Source organism: Phoxinus phoxinus (genome assembly GCF_949152265.1).
Source record: "Phoxinus phoxinus genome assembly, chromosome: 9".
NCBI lineage: Eukaryota > Metazoa > Chordata > Actinopteri > Cypriniformes > Leuciscidae > Phoxinus > Phoxinus phoxinus.
Window position 1 is genome coordinate 7247667 of NC_136884.1, and position 17474 is coordinate 7265140.

A 17474-nucleotide genomic window follows, 5' to 3' on the forward strand; every position below is an offset into this window, starting at 1 on the left:
AGTTATCAGTCTGTGTGACCCTCAGTGGCTCTGATGTGTTTGGAGACCGGACGGTGCCCTGTAGTGTCCGGTACTGCCATATAAATCGTCATAAACACGTAACAGAGTTGTGACGAAACTAAAGAATTACCTCGTGCAATTGTGGGCATCATGACTTGTAATTGCAAATATTTTTGTGAGTATCTGGGAGTTTGTCTTGTCGAATTAAGGATTCTGGGCATGTATTTTGTGTTTAGAAGTTTTACACTCCACAACAACAAGAATAAGCAACACTATAATGTTTGTACGAATGACCATAATTATATATTACATTATTCATAATGTTCATTTTGAACAAAGTGCCTATTCCCATAGTTGCTGTGCATACTGTGAAAAGTGAAAAATTCCCATCCCATAAACCATTGCCGTCTCGTCGCTCCTAGAAACTAATGGAGGATGGACATTCATGTTAACGAAGCCACTTCTGTCTGGGCTTTTGGACTGGAGTCCGCCTGGTTGTGATGCAGAATCGCACAATTGCATTCACTCTCAGCTGATTAACTCCTAGTGTTTACACACACACACACACACACACACACACACACACACACACACACACACACACACACACACACACACACACACACACACACACACACACACACACACACACACACACACACACACACACACACACACACACACACATACATAGTGAATGTGAATAACTGCTTTGACTGCTGCCATATGTCAGGCTAATATGAACCACACTATGTAGTGTTTAGACATCACACTTTAGCAGCCCGTTGGACGGTTGTAATCACATACTAATCTCACAGAATCTACACTTTATTTTTTCTATATAATATAGCCTATAATTATAGGCATATAATATAATATAGCCTTAATACATCATTCATTATTTTAAATGTTTTGTTTGTAATGTATTATTCATTATTCAAAATGTAATTTTAAATGTAATGCATAATTAAAATATGTAATACTAAAAAATATTTAACACTCATAATTTTAAAGCGCTAATGATGTATATAAATTGAACGAATTAATAATATATTATTCACAAATGCAGTATAAAAGGGACAACACCTCTGCTGTGACATTGCTGTCAGGAGACGGTGTAACCTACTGTCTAGCACATGCTATTCATGTTATAGTCTATATTAGGCCTGCGGTTTGCTCGAGCAACTGCACTCCATCTCTGTTGGCCTGAACGCTCCCCAAAGAGGCCGTGTAAGTGCGCATTCAAGTATGCTGAGAGTTTATTGTCTGCCTTTTTGACTGTGTGGGGAGAGGACAAGTACAGGAGGTCAGCAAGTAGCGCGCACTTCTTTTCTACACCATGCGTCGCATTGTTTTGGAGGGTCTCGATGTGGCATAGAGGCGTGTTTGGTATGTTATGTGTTTGATGTGGTTTGCGTTCGAATACGTCTCTAGGAGAGAGTAAAAAAGGGTTATTTTTATATATAGGGGCCTCTCGACAGCCATGATTAACCTCTGAACCTTATCCACGGAGCCAGTGGTAACAGAAACCCTCATCCAGAGTGGCACAGAGAGAGAGAGAGAGAGAGAGAGAGGTATTTGTGGAGGGGGAGGAAGAAACGAGGAAAGCGCAGAAAAACAGGGAGAAGTAGTTTGTGGTGGGGGGGAGCTTGAATAAAATGTTGAGCCAATGCCAAATGTTTAGCCAAGTAAACCATTCACTTTGCATTGGACAAGCAGAGTTTGAGGTCTCCTTTGAATACTAACAGAACCCACATTTTGTTTTCTCTCTCCTTTCCACATCTCAAGCGGTCTCTTGAAGTCTAGGAGACGTTAACCCAACCCAGCTGCGCTTCGCACTGTGCTCAAATATTGAATCTGGATTACAGGTTTTTTTCTCTGCAGAAAGTGTTTTAGAAGAATAAAAGTAACACTAACACTAATGAGGTAACAGTCCACTTTAGACATTCTACTATAAGTAACTTTGCAACTACATGTCAACTCATTAGAGTATTAGTAGACCGTCTCTGCGTAATATCTGCTAACACTTTTTGATGCTCCCAACAGACATTCTACAGGTAACTTTGCAACTACATGTCAACTTATTCTACTAACCTGAACCCTAAACCTAACAGTCTACTAGCAGTGTACTACAGTCTAATACTCCAGTGAGAGTTAGTTGAAATGTAGATGCAAAGTTACTTGTAGTTAGTAGAGTGTCTATGTAACCAAATCCAAATGTGACATCCAATCGGATTTTTATAGGCATGATTGCTTTGAATTCACCGATCATTTTCTATTTCGTTGTACAGTTTATTGTGAGAAAACGTTGTCTGTGTTAGGCCTGTTTGTGCAAGTTCATTTTCGAAATGCCATTGCTCTGATGCGTGCGAGCACTTCAATAATGATAAAATGGCAATTTAGTTTGACTTGCCTTTCCACATTGAGTATAAGGAAACAAGAGCAGAGTTTGAGATGATAATGGTATTCTGGCAAGGATATTAACTCCCAAAGTGTTATCCTGACCACTCAAAAACTTGTGGGTGATTGACTCTGGCTTGACTAGCACTGAATGTTTTGGTTGTCTTCACAACTAAAAAATGTAGCATCTGATACCGTCAGTAGTACCAGCACACTTTCTTGTAAGGGTCATGTGTGGATTTCTGCATAGTATCTATCAGGGTGGTCTGTTCTTTATCATGTTTATTGTGTCAGGGGGCATGTGCGGATTGAGTTGTTTGAATTTGAGTACAGATGTTGCGCTGCTTAGATTTGTTTCTTTGTATTGTACACAGCACTTGTGACCCCTTTGTATAAGTGTGAGCATACATGTGATTTGTTTCAGCATTGCATTTCTTTGCGTGTTTTTCTGCATGTGGGCCATAAAAGTCGTCACCCTACGGAGACAGTAGGATGGTCTCTAAAGATAGTAGCATTATTTTTAGTCCAAACACTTTTGGAGTTTAGTTGCACATACCAAAAACACCATCAACTCTTGTCTCTCTCATGCCCGCATATGATATCCATTAAAAAAAATAAAACCTCTCATACATTTAATTCAAGACTTGTGGACTTGTCTGGATCCTGTTTAAAATGACCTCTGCTTGTTCATCATCTCCAAGTTAGCAAGCAAAAGCGGATGCTTTCCCACAAAAGAGCAATTTCAGCTGTGACTGTGTTTTCACAGATCCCCGCACCAGAGAACTAAATTAATATTTATGTGTATATTCATCTCCTGTTTTTATGTGGAGGGAATTAAAGCAAGATTTCCCTGAGAGGATTTAATGTTTTGTGTATAGCTGATTTAATTTCAGATCTTATTAAAGTTAATGTATCATTCTGCTCTCTCAGCTCTTTGGGTTTATATATATATTCATCTCCCTCCCAACTTCCTTTTTATTTCCCTCTTTCTTCATGAGACGTTTCTTATTGGTTGTTATTACTTCCTTTGAGCGCTGGGCTGTTTTAGGCAGCGCTTTAATGAAGTAATGATGTTTGTGTCTTGGGCCGCAGACACGGAGGGTGAAATGAATGCAGTCCAGTAATTGCATGTTTTAGATTAGCGTCTGCAGCCTGAGGTCTCACAGAGGGAAGAGAGAGGGAGCAGATTGGAGGAGGAGAGACTGGGAGACGTGCGGAAGAAAGAGTGGGAAACTAAGTATGAATGGAAATGAGATGCCTCTCGCTTCTTTTAAGTTAATGAGGAAGTTGGAATTCTAGTGTGTGAAAATAAAAAGAACTAGATTTTTAGTGGCGTCGCCCATGCAAAACTCAACATCACAACGCTAGGGTGTTGCTATGCAGTTGCTAGGGAGTTGCCAGGGTGTTCTTTTAGATGGTTACTTAATAGTCAAAGTCTCTAGATATGGCATAGTGTTAAATATAGATTTTTTTTTTGTTCACCAAGCGTGTCTAATTGCTTTTTTTTTAAAAAATACACATCTCCTCAAAAAAATATTATCCAATATATTACATAAAAGAATATATGAAGGGGAAAAATAAAATATGTAATGAATAATTTAAATGAATTTATATTATTATTATTATATACAAATAAAATACTTCAATATAAAAAATATATACATAATAAATATATTACATAGAAATGTCTATAACTTTTATTAAATTATTATTATTAGTAGTAGTATTAGTAGTAGTAATATTGTTGAAATAAAAGGGTTAGTTATACATTTCTTTTTATCAGTATAATTGAAAATAAATATATATATTTACAAATAATAATAGTAAAATAATAATAATGTTGTTGTTATTATTGTTATTATTATTATATGTCAATATAATTCATAAATGTAATTAGAAAATATTTCAATATTAAATATTACTCCATGCATAACTAACCCTTTTATTATTATTATTATTATTATTATGCACAATATTCTCTTATAATGATTTGTCAAAGTTGTTTAGGGTTTTTTATTTAATTCTTAACGAGCAATAGTAAAGAGTCTCTTTTGAGAACTGAATGAGCAGATAATGGGGTGCAGGGGTTGACCTGGCCATTTAGGACCCTTTCATTAATGTGGCTGAGCTCCCAGATGGAAACGGTTACAAGCAGAGGAGGAGTGGACCGCCGAGAGAGAGCGAGAAAGATCAGCACAGCACGACTGCAGAAAGAGATGAACGCATACAGAGAGCAAAGAAAAGGACTCGGTATCATCCATGCTGAAGGAGAGGAAACGCTCCCCTCCCTTCCTCAGTCACACGCTCTGCCCAAGTAACGCCGTGTTCCTCTGAATCTGTTACGCAACATGGAACTGGATGATCGTGTGCTATGTTTAATGACATTTAATAAGACTCCCGCTGTCAAACTTTCCTCTGATGCTAAACTAAACCGTATGCCACAGTTCTCCTTGTGCAGTCGCCATCACCTGAAACTCTGAACGTGTCCAGGCATCGGATCTAATCCTGCTCTCAGAGAAAACCGGGTTCAGCCCTCCTCCTATACCTGACGGCCCACAGAGGTCATTACCACGCTACCATGCATTATGGGTACTTAAATGCTCGGCTGCCTGTCCGATTAGCCCCTGGTGTTGTGATCCTCACATGTGACAAATCCAGAGGATTGTTTGAGACCTGTTATATGGAGTCAAATCAATGCCACAAAGATTTGCCAAACAATAAAGTTCTGCAAAAGAAAAATATTGAGTATTGAGTTAAAAGTATTGAGTTAAAAAAAAAAATAGATAAAAAAAAGTAGTCACAAGAATACAAATAAAAAAGAGCTAAATTAAAGATATAATTAATTGCAAAAAACAATGACGGCTATAAAAGCTTAAGAACTTTGTTCCAATTTGATCTCTGCAACAGATTTTTAGCTGCAATGATTTTGCAACACAAATTTTCCATGGCCATACCTACTAATTCATTTTCAATGCTCCCTTTTATTTTTCATTTCAGTCAAGTGTGAGCTCTTGACACTATTTCCCCTTTGCGCTTCACTTTATGGCATTGTTTTGATGTGGGGGTGGAGTCACGGGACTGGGGTGTGTTCAATGAGCCTGGCCACACCTTATACCAATACTTTAGTGTTTCGCAAATATATGTGGCATGGATTTGACTCCATACTGTTATGAACTTCATGGAGAATTTGTAACTTACAAATCAAGTTTATTGTATGTTTTTAAAGTTGTAAAGGAAGTAACCATATATATTCACATGTAAAAGTGTAGTTGCTAATCAGTTCCTCTTTTCTTTCTCTCCCAGGTGCATCATTCTAAACACAGCTGTGCGGGAAAAGCCATTATTTTGACAGGCCAACATGCTCCGACGGACACTGAGGTCCAGTTGTACCAGAGAGTCCTACAGCAGCAGGGTTATCGAGTGGATCAGGCCCGTTATGCAGAGACCAGCGCCTCTCTCAGACAGGACAGAAGAGGTGAGAGAGAGACATCATGCCCTTTTGTGTGTAAATCTAGGTTATATTACCTAGCATACTACTTACTGCACAGTAAACAGCACACTGAATGATGCCTAGTTTTGTCTTCTAGTGTAACAGTGAACACCTCGAACTATAATAATCTACATGGGTATCACATGAGCTCATTTAGCTAGTAACATCTATTTGTCATCTCTAATATGCTGTTCTGTAAATATGTAAATGTAGATTTTTAATTCAAATGTGTGTTAAATCATGGCTGAAGTACTTTTTTCGCCGACAGTGCATTACATTATGGGATATAGTATTCTATTGAGTGTATTTAATGCATACTGAACATTTTGTGCATATTATGTACGGAACACAATGCATACTTAAAATGGTAAGAGTATGATGTTAATATACTGGTCAGAACATAGCACAAAATACAGAATGCATGCATAAACTGTATGGGCTCAGGACAGATTGGGTATGTTTGGACTGGCATGCAACCAACTTCTATTTTTGAACCTCGTGTCACAGTATGCAAATTTTCTGGATGCATGGAATGTCTGCAGTGAACTACTACATTCACAAAAATGTATAGGATACAACCAAAGCACGGTGCAAATGCATTGCAACTTGACTTTTTCCATTTCTAATGTGAAGAATGAACCGGAATTAATGTCAATTGCATTTAGAAAAAAAAAAAAAATTATATAATCAATTGTTGTTGTTCTCTTTCATCATCTCGTGTTCGAGATCCACCTATGGGAAGGGCATCCGTACCTGACCTCTGCAGAAGCATCCAATTGCACCAAGTCTGGCTAGACAGACAGAAGCGCGCAGCCAATGCCAGGTAAGGCCCCGCCCCCTTACCTAGTGGCATATAACGCCTGCAAGCGCTGCTATTCTCCAGTTGACATTCGCTTCTCGCGATCTCTGCACCTACACAGTTCGGTTGGATTACGCTGCTCACTTTCGTGTCTTCAGGAGGACATATCGCCTGATCAGCCTCCGTCAGACGTGACAGTCGTCCTTTCAGCCTTTCTGCTGTGTTCTGCATTCGGAGCCGCCCGCGCTCTCGCCGTTTTTCACCTGCTCCTCCTTCCACGGCTGCCCGCTACGGATTTTTCCGAGTTCTTCTCCGGAATGTCGCTGTCTAAACCTGCCGCTTCTCCGGGGAACAGCCTATCACGGGCCTGCCCGGCCGCGTGTGGTGCGCTCATCGCCGCTAAGGACCTTCACCCGTTCTGCGTGGTCTGCTTGGGCCTTAAACACGCTCAAGAAGCCTTGGAGAACCCGGAAAATTGCAGTCACTGCCTTATGCTGCCCAAGAAGCTTTTACGACGTCGTCTGAAAGTTGCAGCGACCCAGTGCTCCGAGCTCGGCCTCTCTGACTCGGATGGGGGACACGGTGACGACGACGCGCTACCGGGGGACTCCCGGGGCGCCGCCTCTCTCATTTGGGCTGACCAGCCCAATCCCGCATTCCCCGAAGAGGACATCTTCGCGGGCAACCTCATGCTCGTCGACGAACCGGCCGGTTCCGGCGATGAGGATGACGCGGCCCTTCTTGGGGTCTCAGAGGACGAGGAGGCCATCCCGCCCTCTGGCTTTCCCCAGGCTAGCGCCCACACGGCCTTGCCTCAGTCCATCCTCCTGGAAGTTTGTGAGCGAGCGGCCGCTCGCCTCAACATGGAATGGCCGGCTCCACAGAGCGCCACCGACCAGGAGAGGGATATTTACGACGGGAAAGTGCTGGGACCCCCTGCCGGTCCGAGAAAACAACTCTTCCCCGTCCTTCCAGCGTGCGCGAAGCACATGAGGAACAATTGGAGCGACCCCCTCGACTTCAAACACGGTCTCACGGGTCTTGAGGTGAAGGACATGGCAGCTCATGGTATGGGTGACCCACCCGCTATCGAGCCTTCTATCGCCAGGCACCTTAACCCCGCTCAGGGAGGGCTGCTCGCTCCCCCGAAGCCGGTCTTGCCCAACAAGATGGACCGTTTTTCTGCCTCAGTTCACCAGGCCGCATATAAATCCTCGGCCTTGGCTGTCAGGGCCCTGAACGTCTCTTCACTCCTCTCCGCTTACCAGGCGGAGATTTTGGACGAATTAGGGCAACAGCTGGAAAAGGGAACTCCTTCTCTAACCTTGTGGAAGGAGATCCTCACGGTGAACGACCTCGTCCTCCGTAACGCTCGGCAGGCCGTCCAAGCCTGCGGGCGCTCTATGGCGCTTTCTGTGGTGGGAGAGCGCGCGCTCTGGCTTAACCTGTCGGGCCTTCCTGACAGTGAGAAGCGGCGCATCGCGGGCGCGTCGGTGGAGCCCGGCCGGGCTCTCTTCGGCCCCGCCGTCGCATTGATGCAACAACGGTGTGACGACAAAAAGAAGGAGGATGAGGCCTTCAAGTTATGTCTTCCTAGGAAGGCGGCCCCACGCCAGGCACCCCCTGCGCGTTTGCCTAACCCACCTGCCATGGGACGACATTTCCACCAGGGCAAGGAAAGGCCCCGCAACAGACCCCCCGCCCCACGGCAGAATAACCCACCGCCTGCTAAGCACTGGGGAAAATCTACTCCCGCCGCGGCCGCGGCTGGAAGACCATCTAACCCTACCCCCACCGACTCGAAACGCAAGCGGCCTGCCTGATGTTCGGCCGGTGGGGCATCGAGTCCACTTTCACGGGCTACGAGCCCTTTGGACTCTCTTCATGTCCAAGAACCCCTGTCCAAAAGACGCAGGGTCTCTCGCGAGGCTGCCCAGCCCATGTGTTTGTTGAACGTGTGTTCCCCCCTCACGTTCGAGGGGTCTGTTGTGAGGAAAAGTCACAAAGCAGTGTCACCACACCGCACACACTCACTTCCCCTCACCAAATTATTAAAGGCTTCGGCCCCAGTGTTCCCCCAACACAAAACACACAAAAAAACAAAAAACACATTAAAACAAACGAATCAAATGAATTCGTTACGGAGAGAGGATCTCTCTCCGCAGAGAGAATTCATCTCCCTGCAGAGAGAGAACATCTTTCTAAACCCCGGCATGCCGCCCCTAGTTCATCCACTAGATGGCGCCATTGCATCACAAATGAGTCAGCTGGGCTTACACAGCTCCGCTGCGGCTCGGGTGGGAACACTCGCGAGTCACGAACGGGCTTGGCAAGCGGTTTCGGCTCCCGAGTGGGTGATGCGTACTATAATGCAGGGCTACAGATTGCAGTTTGCAATGAAACCCCCGCATTTCAACGGCGTTCTCTCTTCACACACGGAAGAGAACGCTTCACACATTCTGAAAGAGGAAATATCCTCCCTCCTAAACAAGGAAGCTATTCAGGTGGTGCCCCCCAGTCTGATGAATCAGGGATTTTATTCTCGTTATTTCCTGGTCCCAAAGAAGGACGGCTCTCTCCGCCCTATCTTGGACCTTCGTGTGTTGAACAAACATTTGAGGAAATACAATTTCAGAATGCTAACTCATGGCTCGCTCGCCCGCGCCATAAAACAGAACGACTGGTTCACATCGGTAGACCTGAAAGATGCTTTCTTCCATATAAGCATTTATCCGCCACACAGGAAGTTTCTTCGTTTCGCCTACCAAGGCACATGTTACGAATTCACAGTTCTGCCATTTGGGCTCAGTCTAAGCCCTCGCAGTTTTTGTCTGTGTGCGGAGGCGGGTTTAGCACCCATGAGAATGTCTGGTCTGAGGATTCTGACATACATAGACGATTGGCTCATAATAGCCGAATCGAAGGAGAAAGTGTTGCAGGACACCTGCCGTGTGCTCGCGCACATCACATCTCTCGGGTTCAGAGTGAATGTGAGCAAGAGCAATTTTACACCCAGTCAGAATGTCATTTTCCTGGGCTTGGAGTTGAACTCAGTCTCCATGCGAGCGCGTCTCTCTCAAGAGCGCGTTCTCTCTCTAATGAACTGTCTATCGCAGTTCAGAGAGGGGGCGAGAGTGCAATATCGCACATGCCTCAGGCTGCAGGGTCTTATGGCTTCATCCATCCAAGTTGTGCCACTGGGACTCCTGAGAATGAGAGCGTTCATGAAATGGGTTTTGTCACTACATTTCAGCCCGATTCGCGATCTTTGCCGCTCTGTAATAGTGACGCGCGCCTGCTCGGCAGCCGTGCGACACTGGAAGAGCGCAGACTTTTACGCACAGGGAACCCCTCTGGGGACGGTTATGATGCGGAAAGTTGTGACGACAGATGCGTCCTTAACAGGCTGGGGTGCCACCCAGGAGGGCAGAACGGTGAACGGTCTGTGGCCGAGCAGACTACGTTCAGCGCACATAAATTATTTAGAGCTGTTGACCATTTGGAAAGCTCTGAATCATTTTCTGCCTCGCCTGCAGGGACATCATGTTCTCGTACGCTGCGACAATACCACGGCTGTGGCTTATATCAACCGTCAGGGCGGCGTGCGCTCGTCGAAACTTCACGCTCTAGCTTACAAGCTTTTGGTGTGGAGCAGACGGGTTTTCCTGTCGTTACGCGCGACTCATGTTCCGGGCATTCTGAACAGAGGCGCGGATCTTCTATCAAGGGGAAATCCAATCTACGGAGATTGGCGCCTTCACCCCCAGATAGTGGATATGTTATGGATGAGATTCGGACAGGCAACCGTAGATCTATTCGCCTCGCGCGAAAACTACCATTGTCCTATGTTCTTCTCGCTAAAGGACATGGACGCACCCCTCGGGGTAGATGCACTGGCCCACCCATGGCCCAGAGTGCTGCTGTATGCTTTTCCTCCCCTGTGCTTGATAATTCCAACACTGGCCAGGGTGAGAGAGCAGAGCCTGTCTCTCATTCTGATAGCACCCAGGTGGCCCAAGGCACCGTGGCTGGCGGAGATAATCCCTCTGTTATATGCCGAGCCGTGGCGCCTCCCCCCACGCACGGACCTATTGTCCCAAGCGAACGGGGAGATTTACCACCCACACCCGGACAGGGTGGCTCTCTGGGCCTGGCCCGTGAGAGGACGAACCTAAGCGCACTGGGGCTTTCGCCGCCTGTGATTGCCACTATACAGAATGCCAGAGCCGTTTCTACACGGTCCTTATATGGCTGTAAGTGGCAAGTGTTCGAAGGGTGGTGCGATGGGCGTGGTCTCACATCTTATCAGTGCTCAGTTCCTGATATTTTGTGTTTCCTTCAATACCTCATGGAAAAAGGGAGTGGGACCTCTCCATGGTGCTGGAGGCTCTGTCTCAACATCCTTTTGAGCCTCTGGGAAGTATTTCCCTTAAGCTGCTGTCCTTCGAGACAGTTTTGCTCTTGGCCTTGGCATCAGCTAAACGTGTCAGTGAGCTACATGCACTCTCGGTTCATCCCTCGTGCACTAAATTCTCTCTTAGTGGAGATAAGGTTTCCCTTAAGCCTAATCCGGCCTTCATGCCGAAGTGCTTCCCTGCGTTCACTTCGGAGGTGTTGGAGCTCTCCGCTTTTCACCCTCCACCGTTTTCCTCCCCGGAGGATCAGAGGCTAAATGCTCTGTGTCCTGTCCGTGCTTTACAGACATATATGACCAGGACCAGTGCGTTCCGGAAGAGCGACCAGCTCTTTATTTCATGGGCGCCCCCTCACAAAGGGAGTCCCATATCTAAGCAACGCCTCTCACATTGGCTTGTGAATGCTATAGCTGTGGCTTATGAATCTAAGGGAGTGCAGCCCCCAGGGGGCATCAGAGCTCATTCCACAAGGGGCTTAGCCGCCTCTTGGGCTTTGTTTAGGGGAGTGTCACTGCAGGACATCTGCTCCGCTGCCAGTTGGGCTTCTCCTCATACCTTTGTGCGTTACTACCGGCTGGATGTCACCAGAATTTCGGTAGCACATTCGGTTTTAGGGGTGGGGTCTTCTTAGCCCTTCCCTGTAACCCCGTTGGAAGTAACGAATAAGGAGTGAATGGGCCGGCAGGCCATGCACATTCCTGTCACCAAGCACGTATTTCCAATCCTTCTTGGGTGTATATATGCACATTGGTGTTGCTGGGGTTATTACCACATACATGTTTCATGTCCTGCATGTGCACAGCAGTTATGTGTGTGCGTCAGGATTGCAGGTTCATGATTATGGGACGTGTCTGGCACCGCCCCCCTGGGGCGACCGTCCTTCTCTGGCTTTCAGAACCTCACTGTGAGTGTATTGGGCAATCGGGGAGCTGTCCATGTCTCTCCCATAGGTGGATCTCGAACACGAGATGATGAAAGAGAACAATAGGTTACTGTCGTAACCCCGGTTCTCTGAAACATCGAGTGGAGAGATCCACCAGCTTTGCCCCGCTTGCCGCACGAGAAGCGAATATACTTACTGGAGAATAGCAGCGCTTGCAGGCGTTATATGCCACTAGGTAAGGGGGCGGGGCCTTACCTGGCATTGGCTGCGCGCTTCTGTCTGTCTAGCCAGACTTGGTGCAATTGGATGCTTCTGCAGAGGTCAGGTACGGATGCCCTTCCCATAGGTGGATCTCTCCACTCGATGTTTCAGAGAACCGGGGTTACGACAGTAACCTATTGTTCTTCCTTTCTTTGATTGAACTGAATATTTGTTTTACGCAACAACAAAAAAAGGTAATTGTACATTTTCAAGATTGACACTTGTAATGTGACAAGCTACTGTTTGAAATGTTTATTTTTGAATACTGCATAGTGTTTCACATTTTTTTAGTACACAGCACATATTGTATAGTACGTAGTATGCGAGTATTCCAACCTAGCCAACCGTCACTTGACTGCTGTGTGTGTGTCTTCATGTTGTGTGTTTATTGCGTTGATTAGTATCCAGGGACACAGTCAAATATAGTTAAGTGGTCATTATACAAAAATGTTTGACCGCAGAATGCTGCGATTGACCAATCAGAATCAAGTATTCCAGAGAGTCATGTAATAAACTGCACTGTTGCTGCTTGCTCATGATCTCAGAGGTTTGTTGTTCCCGTCCACCATCAGGTGATTCAGGGGTTAATTTGGTCTCTTTACGTTCCCAGCTGGGGTCCTAAGACCCTCCTCCCCATCTCCTCCAGGTCGTGGCTGGACACAGAGAGGTGATTGAGATGGAGGCCTCTCTAGCGAACTGTGCCGTTTCGCTTCTGTAAATGTCTTTCACGCACATAGCGTCGACCATTGATAACTTGGTTATGTCATAATTCATCCTGATGTTTATATTGATGCATAAACTAGTATTATGCAACTTTATTACCACAAATTGAGGTAGTTAAATGTGATTTCGAGCCCTTTCTTAAAAAATTAGTTTTTTACATAACTGTTTTTTTTAAGTCCTTTCGAAAACCACATTGGCTGAATGAATGATGTAATGACACATTATTGTGGGTGAATAAATAAACAAAATACAGTGAGGCCCAAATGTCAGTCTACAAATGAAAATGCCTCTATTTTCCATTTTCCAATTTAGTTTACATTATATGTTATACTTTGAATGACTAATTATGGTATCAGCATGAATGAGATGACCTAGGATTCTTTGGTTTGATAGAAAGTTCAAAGGAACAGCATTTATTTGATAGAGAAATCTTTTGTAATGTTAGAAATGCATTTACTTTTATTATTCAAACTCTATTTTTTTGTATGCCACTTCATTATTTTATTTATTTTATTTTATATTAATTTTATGAGGCCATGCAAGTATACATGTGTATTATAAGGAACTGCAGGTGTTTGTTTGCCGCTGTGGACTAAGACAGGTTGTCAACAGCTGTCAGTGAGACTTACGGTCAGGCCTGCCAACCACATCAAAAACTTTGAGGTCATCAGGCCAACAGCTCCACCCAAACAACTTTACCAGAAACATACACAGATGCGCTACTGATAAAACATACACTCATCTTAATGCCAAGAACGCTGGAGGCATCAGTGTGCTTTCCAGTGCTATTCCATTAATGGCACATTAAACATCTAAGATAGTGTATGTGTGTGTAAAGTGTTTGAGCGTAGATTCACATGTGGTGACAGTTATATAGTACAGTTATATAGTCAGTACAGACTAACGGAGATGCTAATTTAATAGGCTGTTTAGTATGCAGCAGCCACAGGCGGTTGTCTTGGCTTTGGCCTGGAACTCCTCTGGAAACCATGGGAAAACCGTGAAGCAGAAGAATTAAAATGCATGGAATTGATTAGAAATAATGTGCTGTTAACAGCATTATTTGTATAGAATTAGCTGAAATTATCATGATCATATCAGGCGGGACATGAGGGCTGATTTCCCATGATTCCCTTTGGCTATAAACAGTACTTCCTGTTGTTTGGGCCGGGACGGCACTCAGGCACAAATGTTTGGACTTTACGCCAAATACACACCAGCCCATTTCCTGGAGCGCTGCTGACTACCACAATAACTACCAGATGTGCTTTTTCCAGTCTCTCTCTCACTCTCTCTCAAAGAATTTAAAGAAGTTTTATTAGCTCAATAAACAATGCTTCAAATTTCTAAAGCATTAATAAACATTACAAATGCACAAACGGCTTGATTTAAGTTAAACGTTCCTGGATCAACATCCTTTTAAACTTGGACAACATTCCTATTAATCAGTCCTATCCATATAATTCTTCGTAATCCTAACACTAACCCCTGATCTGATTGGTTGCAATTTATTATTATTAACAACATTAATAATTGTATATATCTATTTTATTTATTTATTTTTGGTCGGTTAATTGTGCTGTAATGTAATGAATCTCAGGATATGACCCATTATTAGTGGACCAAGTGGACCAACCATATTGTGCTTATGCTATATTATGCTAATTGGATCTGAACCTCTAGTCTAGCATTTGGTGAATTAAAAACGCCACTCATAAATCATGTGTTTGCATGCAGAGATTGCGTAGGCCGCATAGGGGGCTACATGTCTTTGATGCCTTGAAAACATGAGCGTCCCTCTTTTAATTCAAAGCTGTACAAAAGAAATAAAAAAAAGTTAAAAGAATGTCAAGTATACATGAAGGCAATCTTATTCCAAATGGAAAATTGGCTGTGTCTCATTTTCTTCCTGGCTGCGCTTAGTGTTGCCACAGCATTATGTAATCCACTTTTGTCCTCATTTTTAGGACTGCAAAAGGACTTCACAACTATTGGCCGTCTTTATTATTAGAACGAAGATTTTTCCAAGTCTTAAGCTTTCTTCCATCTTCATATTATGAAAACACAGACAGATTCACTTAAAGCTGCAGTCCGGCACTTTTTTGGGTTTAAAAATATCAAAAAAGACATTTTTGAAAAAAAAACGTAACCAGCCAGTGTTCAAAACGATCTGCTTGCCTTACCTCGATTCAAAACGGTAAGCTTGTAATAATGATTTTAATTCCAGTGGTACTGGTGGATTTCCGCGGGAATTTCGAGCATGTCTTTGCGTCATTACGTCACTTATGTACACATAGAGAATGAGTCCCGGCTAGCGTGTGTGGATGATGGAGGAGATTTAGCTTAGCACTTGGTATGGCGGATCCCGAAAGTTTAAAGCGACAATCACCAGTGACAACTGGAGATTCACCAGTTGTAAAACACAAAGACTTCGGACTTCAGAGTGGCTACAGAAAAAATATATTTTTCACGTTTTGACGTGATATAAGCAATCGTTAGATTTAATCAGCATGATATAGCTACTGCAATGCTTACCCCCACCCCCCGAATTTGGTCAGAACAAACGTGAATGTTACTTACTTGTTCAGATGACATTTACCGATGAAAATTCTAATGTTGACACTTTCAAAAAGTATACTCTGAGATTGCTGATGATGACAGTACAGTATCCACAGCGACGCAGCAGCCTCAATACATTGTGTTCATCCGCGCTGTTTCATGCCGATTTACTACCCACGCACAGTTAATAATTCCGCGAATAACTGCAATTGCAGATTTCTAACAGAGATGGCGACAAAGAGGAAAAACGACGGACTGCAGCTTTAAGTTTTTTTGTTCTTTTTCAGTGTTTACTCAGCTATACTTTGGGGACCATTGTCCCTAGAAGTGAGCTAAATATGACAAAACTTCTCTTTAGGGACATTCAGGGATGTTCTCCTTCCTCAATAAAATTATGGTATTTCAACATTCACTGTTGAAACAGAAATGCATATATTGGGCCACATAATTTTTAATTCATGGGGCCTTTAAATTATAATAAAAAGTTGTTTAGGAATAGGGTTTGGATTCATCTACAGTAGGAATAAATAATAATATTGAACCTTATCTTAAAAAACATTTTAAACAGATTTAGCTTTTAAAAAAAAGTGTGTGTGCTGAACTACCATCATCTCTTTTTGGCAAACTGTCAACAGCATAGTCAGTGCTGATCTTACCATCTTTTTTTTCTTACTTTATTTCTTCATCTAAATGCTAAATATACTCTCTCTTGAACACAGATGGAAGAGACTGGTCCGCCTTGATTTGTCTAAAGGGCTCTGAAAAAAGTTGCCTACGAAAAATCAACTTTGCCCATCCGCAGCACCACCAGAGGGTAAGACCACCCACTCCCTATAGCTGACTCAAATCACATCCAGCGCTCTTGAAGAGATTCCTGTTTATGATCAAATCTAATGCAGAATCATAGATCTGAAACTGAGAAGGAAAATCAAACGCAAAAGTCAATGCTTATGCCAAATGCTTTTTGTTTGAAATGCATGTGAATGTGTCCAGAGGTTCAAAGGGAATGTTTATAGAAACCAGGACGCAGTAAAACAGTCTGAGCTCACTCTCTAAATGCAGGAAATATATAAGAGCTTGAGCCATTCTTGTATTTTACTTACAATTCATTTTAAACCTGTATTTAGTAATGCTAATATAATTATCAGATTTGCTTAAATATCCCAGCTGTTGCGCGTTTCTGGGGTCAGTTGTAGTCCTGGAATTGATCCAAGAACAACTGCTACTTACTGTCAGTTATTAAATCTCTCTCGCTCGTAGGCCGTTAGTCATCTCACAGGATCTTACGGCGTTACCGAAAGACTGTTTTAAATGTTTTTAAACTATCCATCAGGGTGGTCTTGGTTCAACTCTGACCTCTTCACACAGGTTAACATAATACCGGCCTTCGCTGGAGCGTTTCTGGACATGGGCGGAGTCTGCCGGTTTTTGACGGACAGCCAGTTGTCAGGTGAGCTGGAATGTTCCAGGCATTTTAGTTTTTAACACTGATACTGAAGACATTAATATTTTCAGCCACGACATGATATGAGTACCGGTAGTTTTTAAAGTGTTGAATGAGTTCGTTCTGTGGAACACAAAAGGAGACGTTTTGCAGAATGTTCATGTTTCTCTTTTCTGTAGGACAAAAGCAGTCCAGTGATCTGGGTTTTAAATACATAAATAAAATCACCATAAAAGTAGTGACGTGCGCTATATTCTTCTAAAACAATATGACATATTTTTGCTAGAAGTTGACATTTTGCAAGAAACTAAAAGGGATATGTTCTCATAAAAATGAAATTTCTGTTATCATTTACTCACCTTCATGTTGTTCCAAACCTGTTGTAAATTTATTTTTACATTTAATTTAGTACTTCATCTTACGTATCAGTTAGTTACCAAGGCAACATTTCTGTTTAGATTACAATTTGGTTTAAGTTTGTTTTTCAAATGTATATATAT

The 17474-nt window shown here is 43.4% G+C and overlaps 1 protein-coding gene across 4 annotated transcripts in view; it reads left to right on the forward strand.

Annotated features, from left to right (window-relative positions):
* cped1 (cadherin-like and PC-esterase domain containing 1) overlaps positions 1–17474 on the forward strand; it is a 53488-nt gene that overhangs the window by 1747 nt on the left and 34267 nt on the right. For all 4 annotated transcript variants that reach the window (XM_079623276.1, XM_079623273.1, XM_079623274.1 and 1 more), the window contains exons 2-4: positions 5704–5875; positions 16250–16344; positions 16899–16980. In XM_079623276.1, the coding sequence (XP_079479402.1) occupies positions 5704–5875; positions 16250–16344; positions 16899–16980 (349 nt within the window). The remainder of the gene's footprint in view (positions 1–5703; positions 5876–16249; positions 16345–16898; positions 16981–17474) is intronic.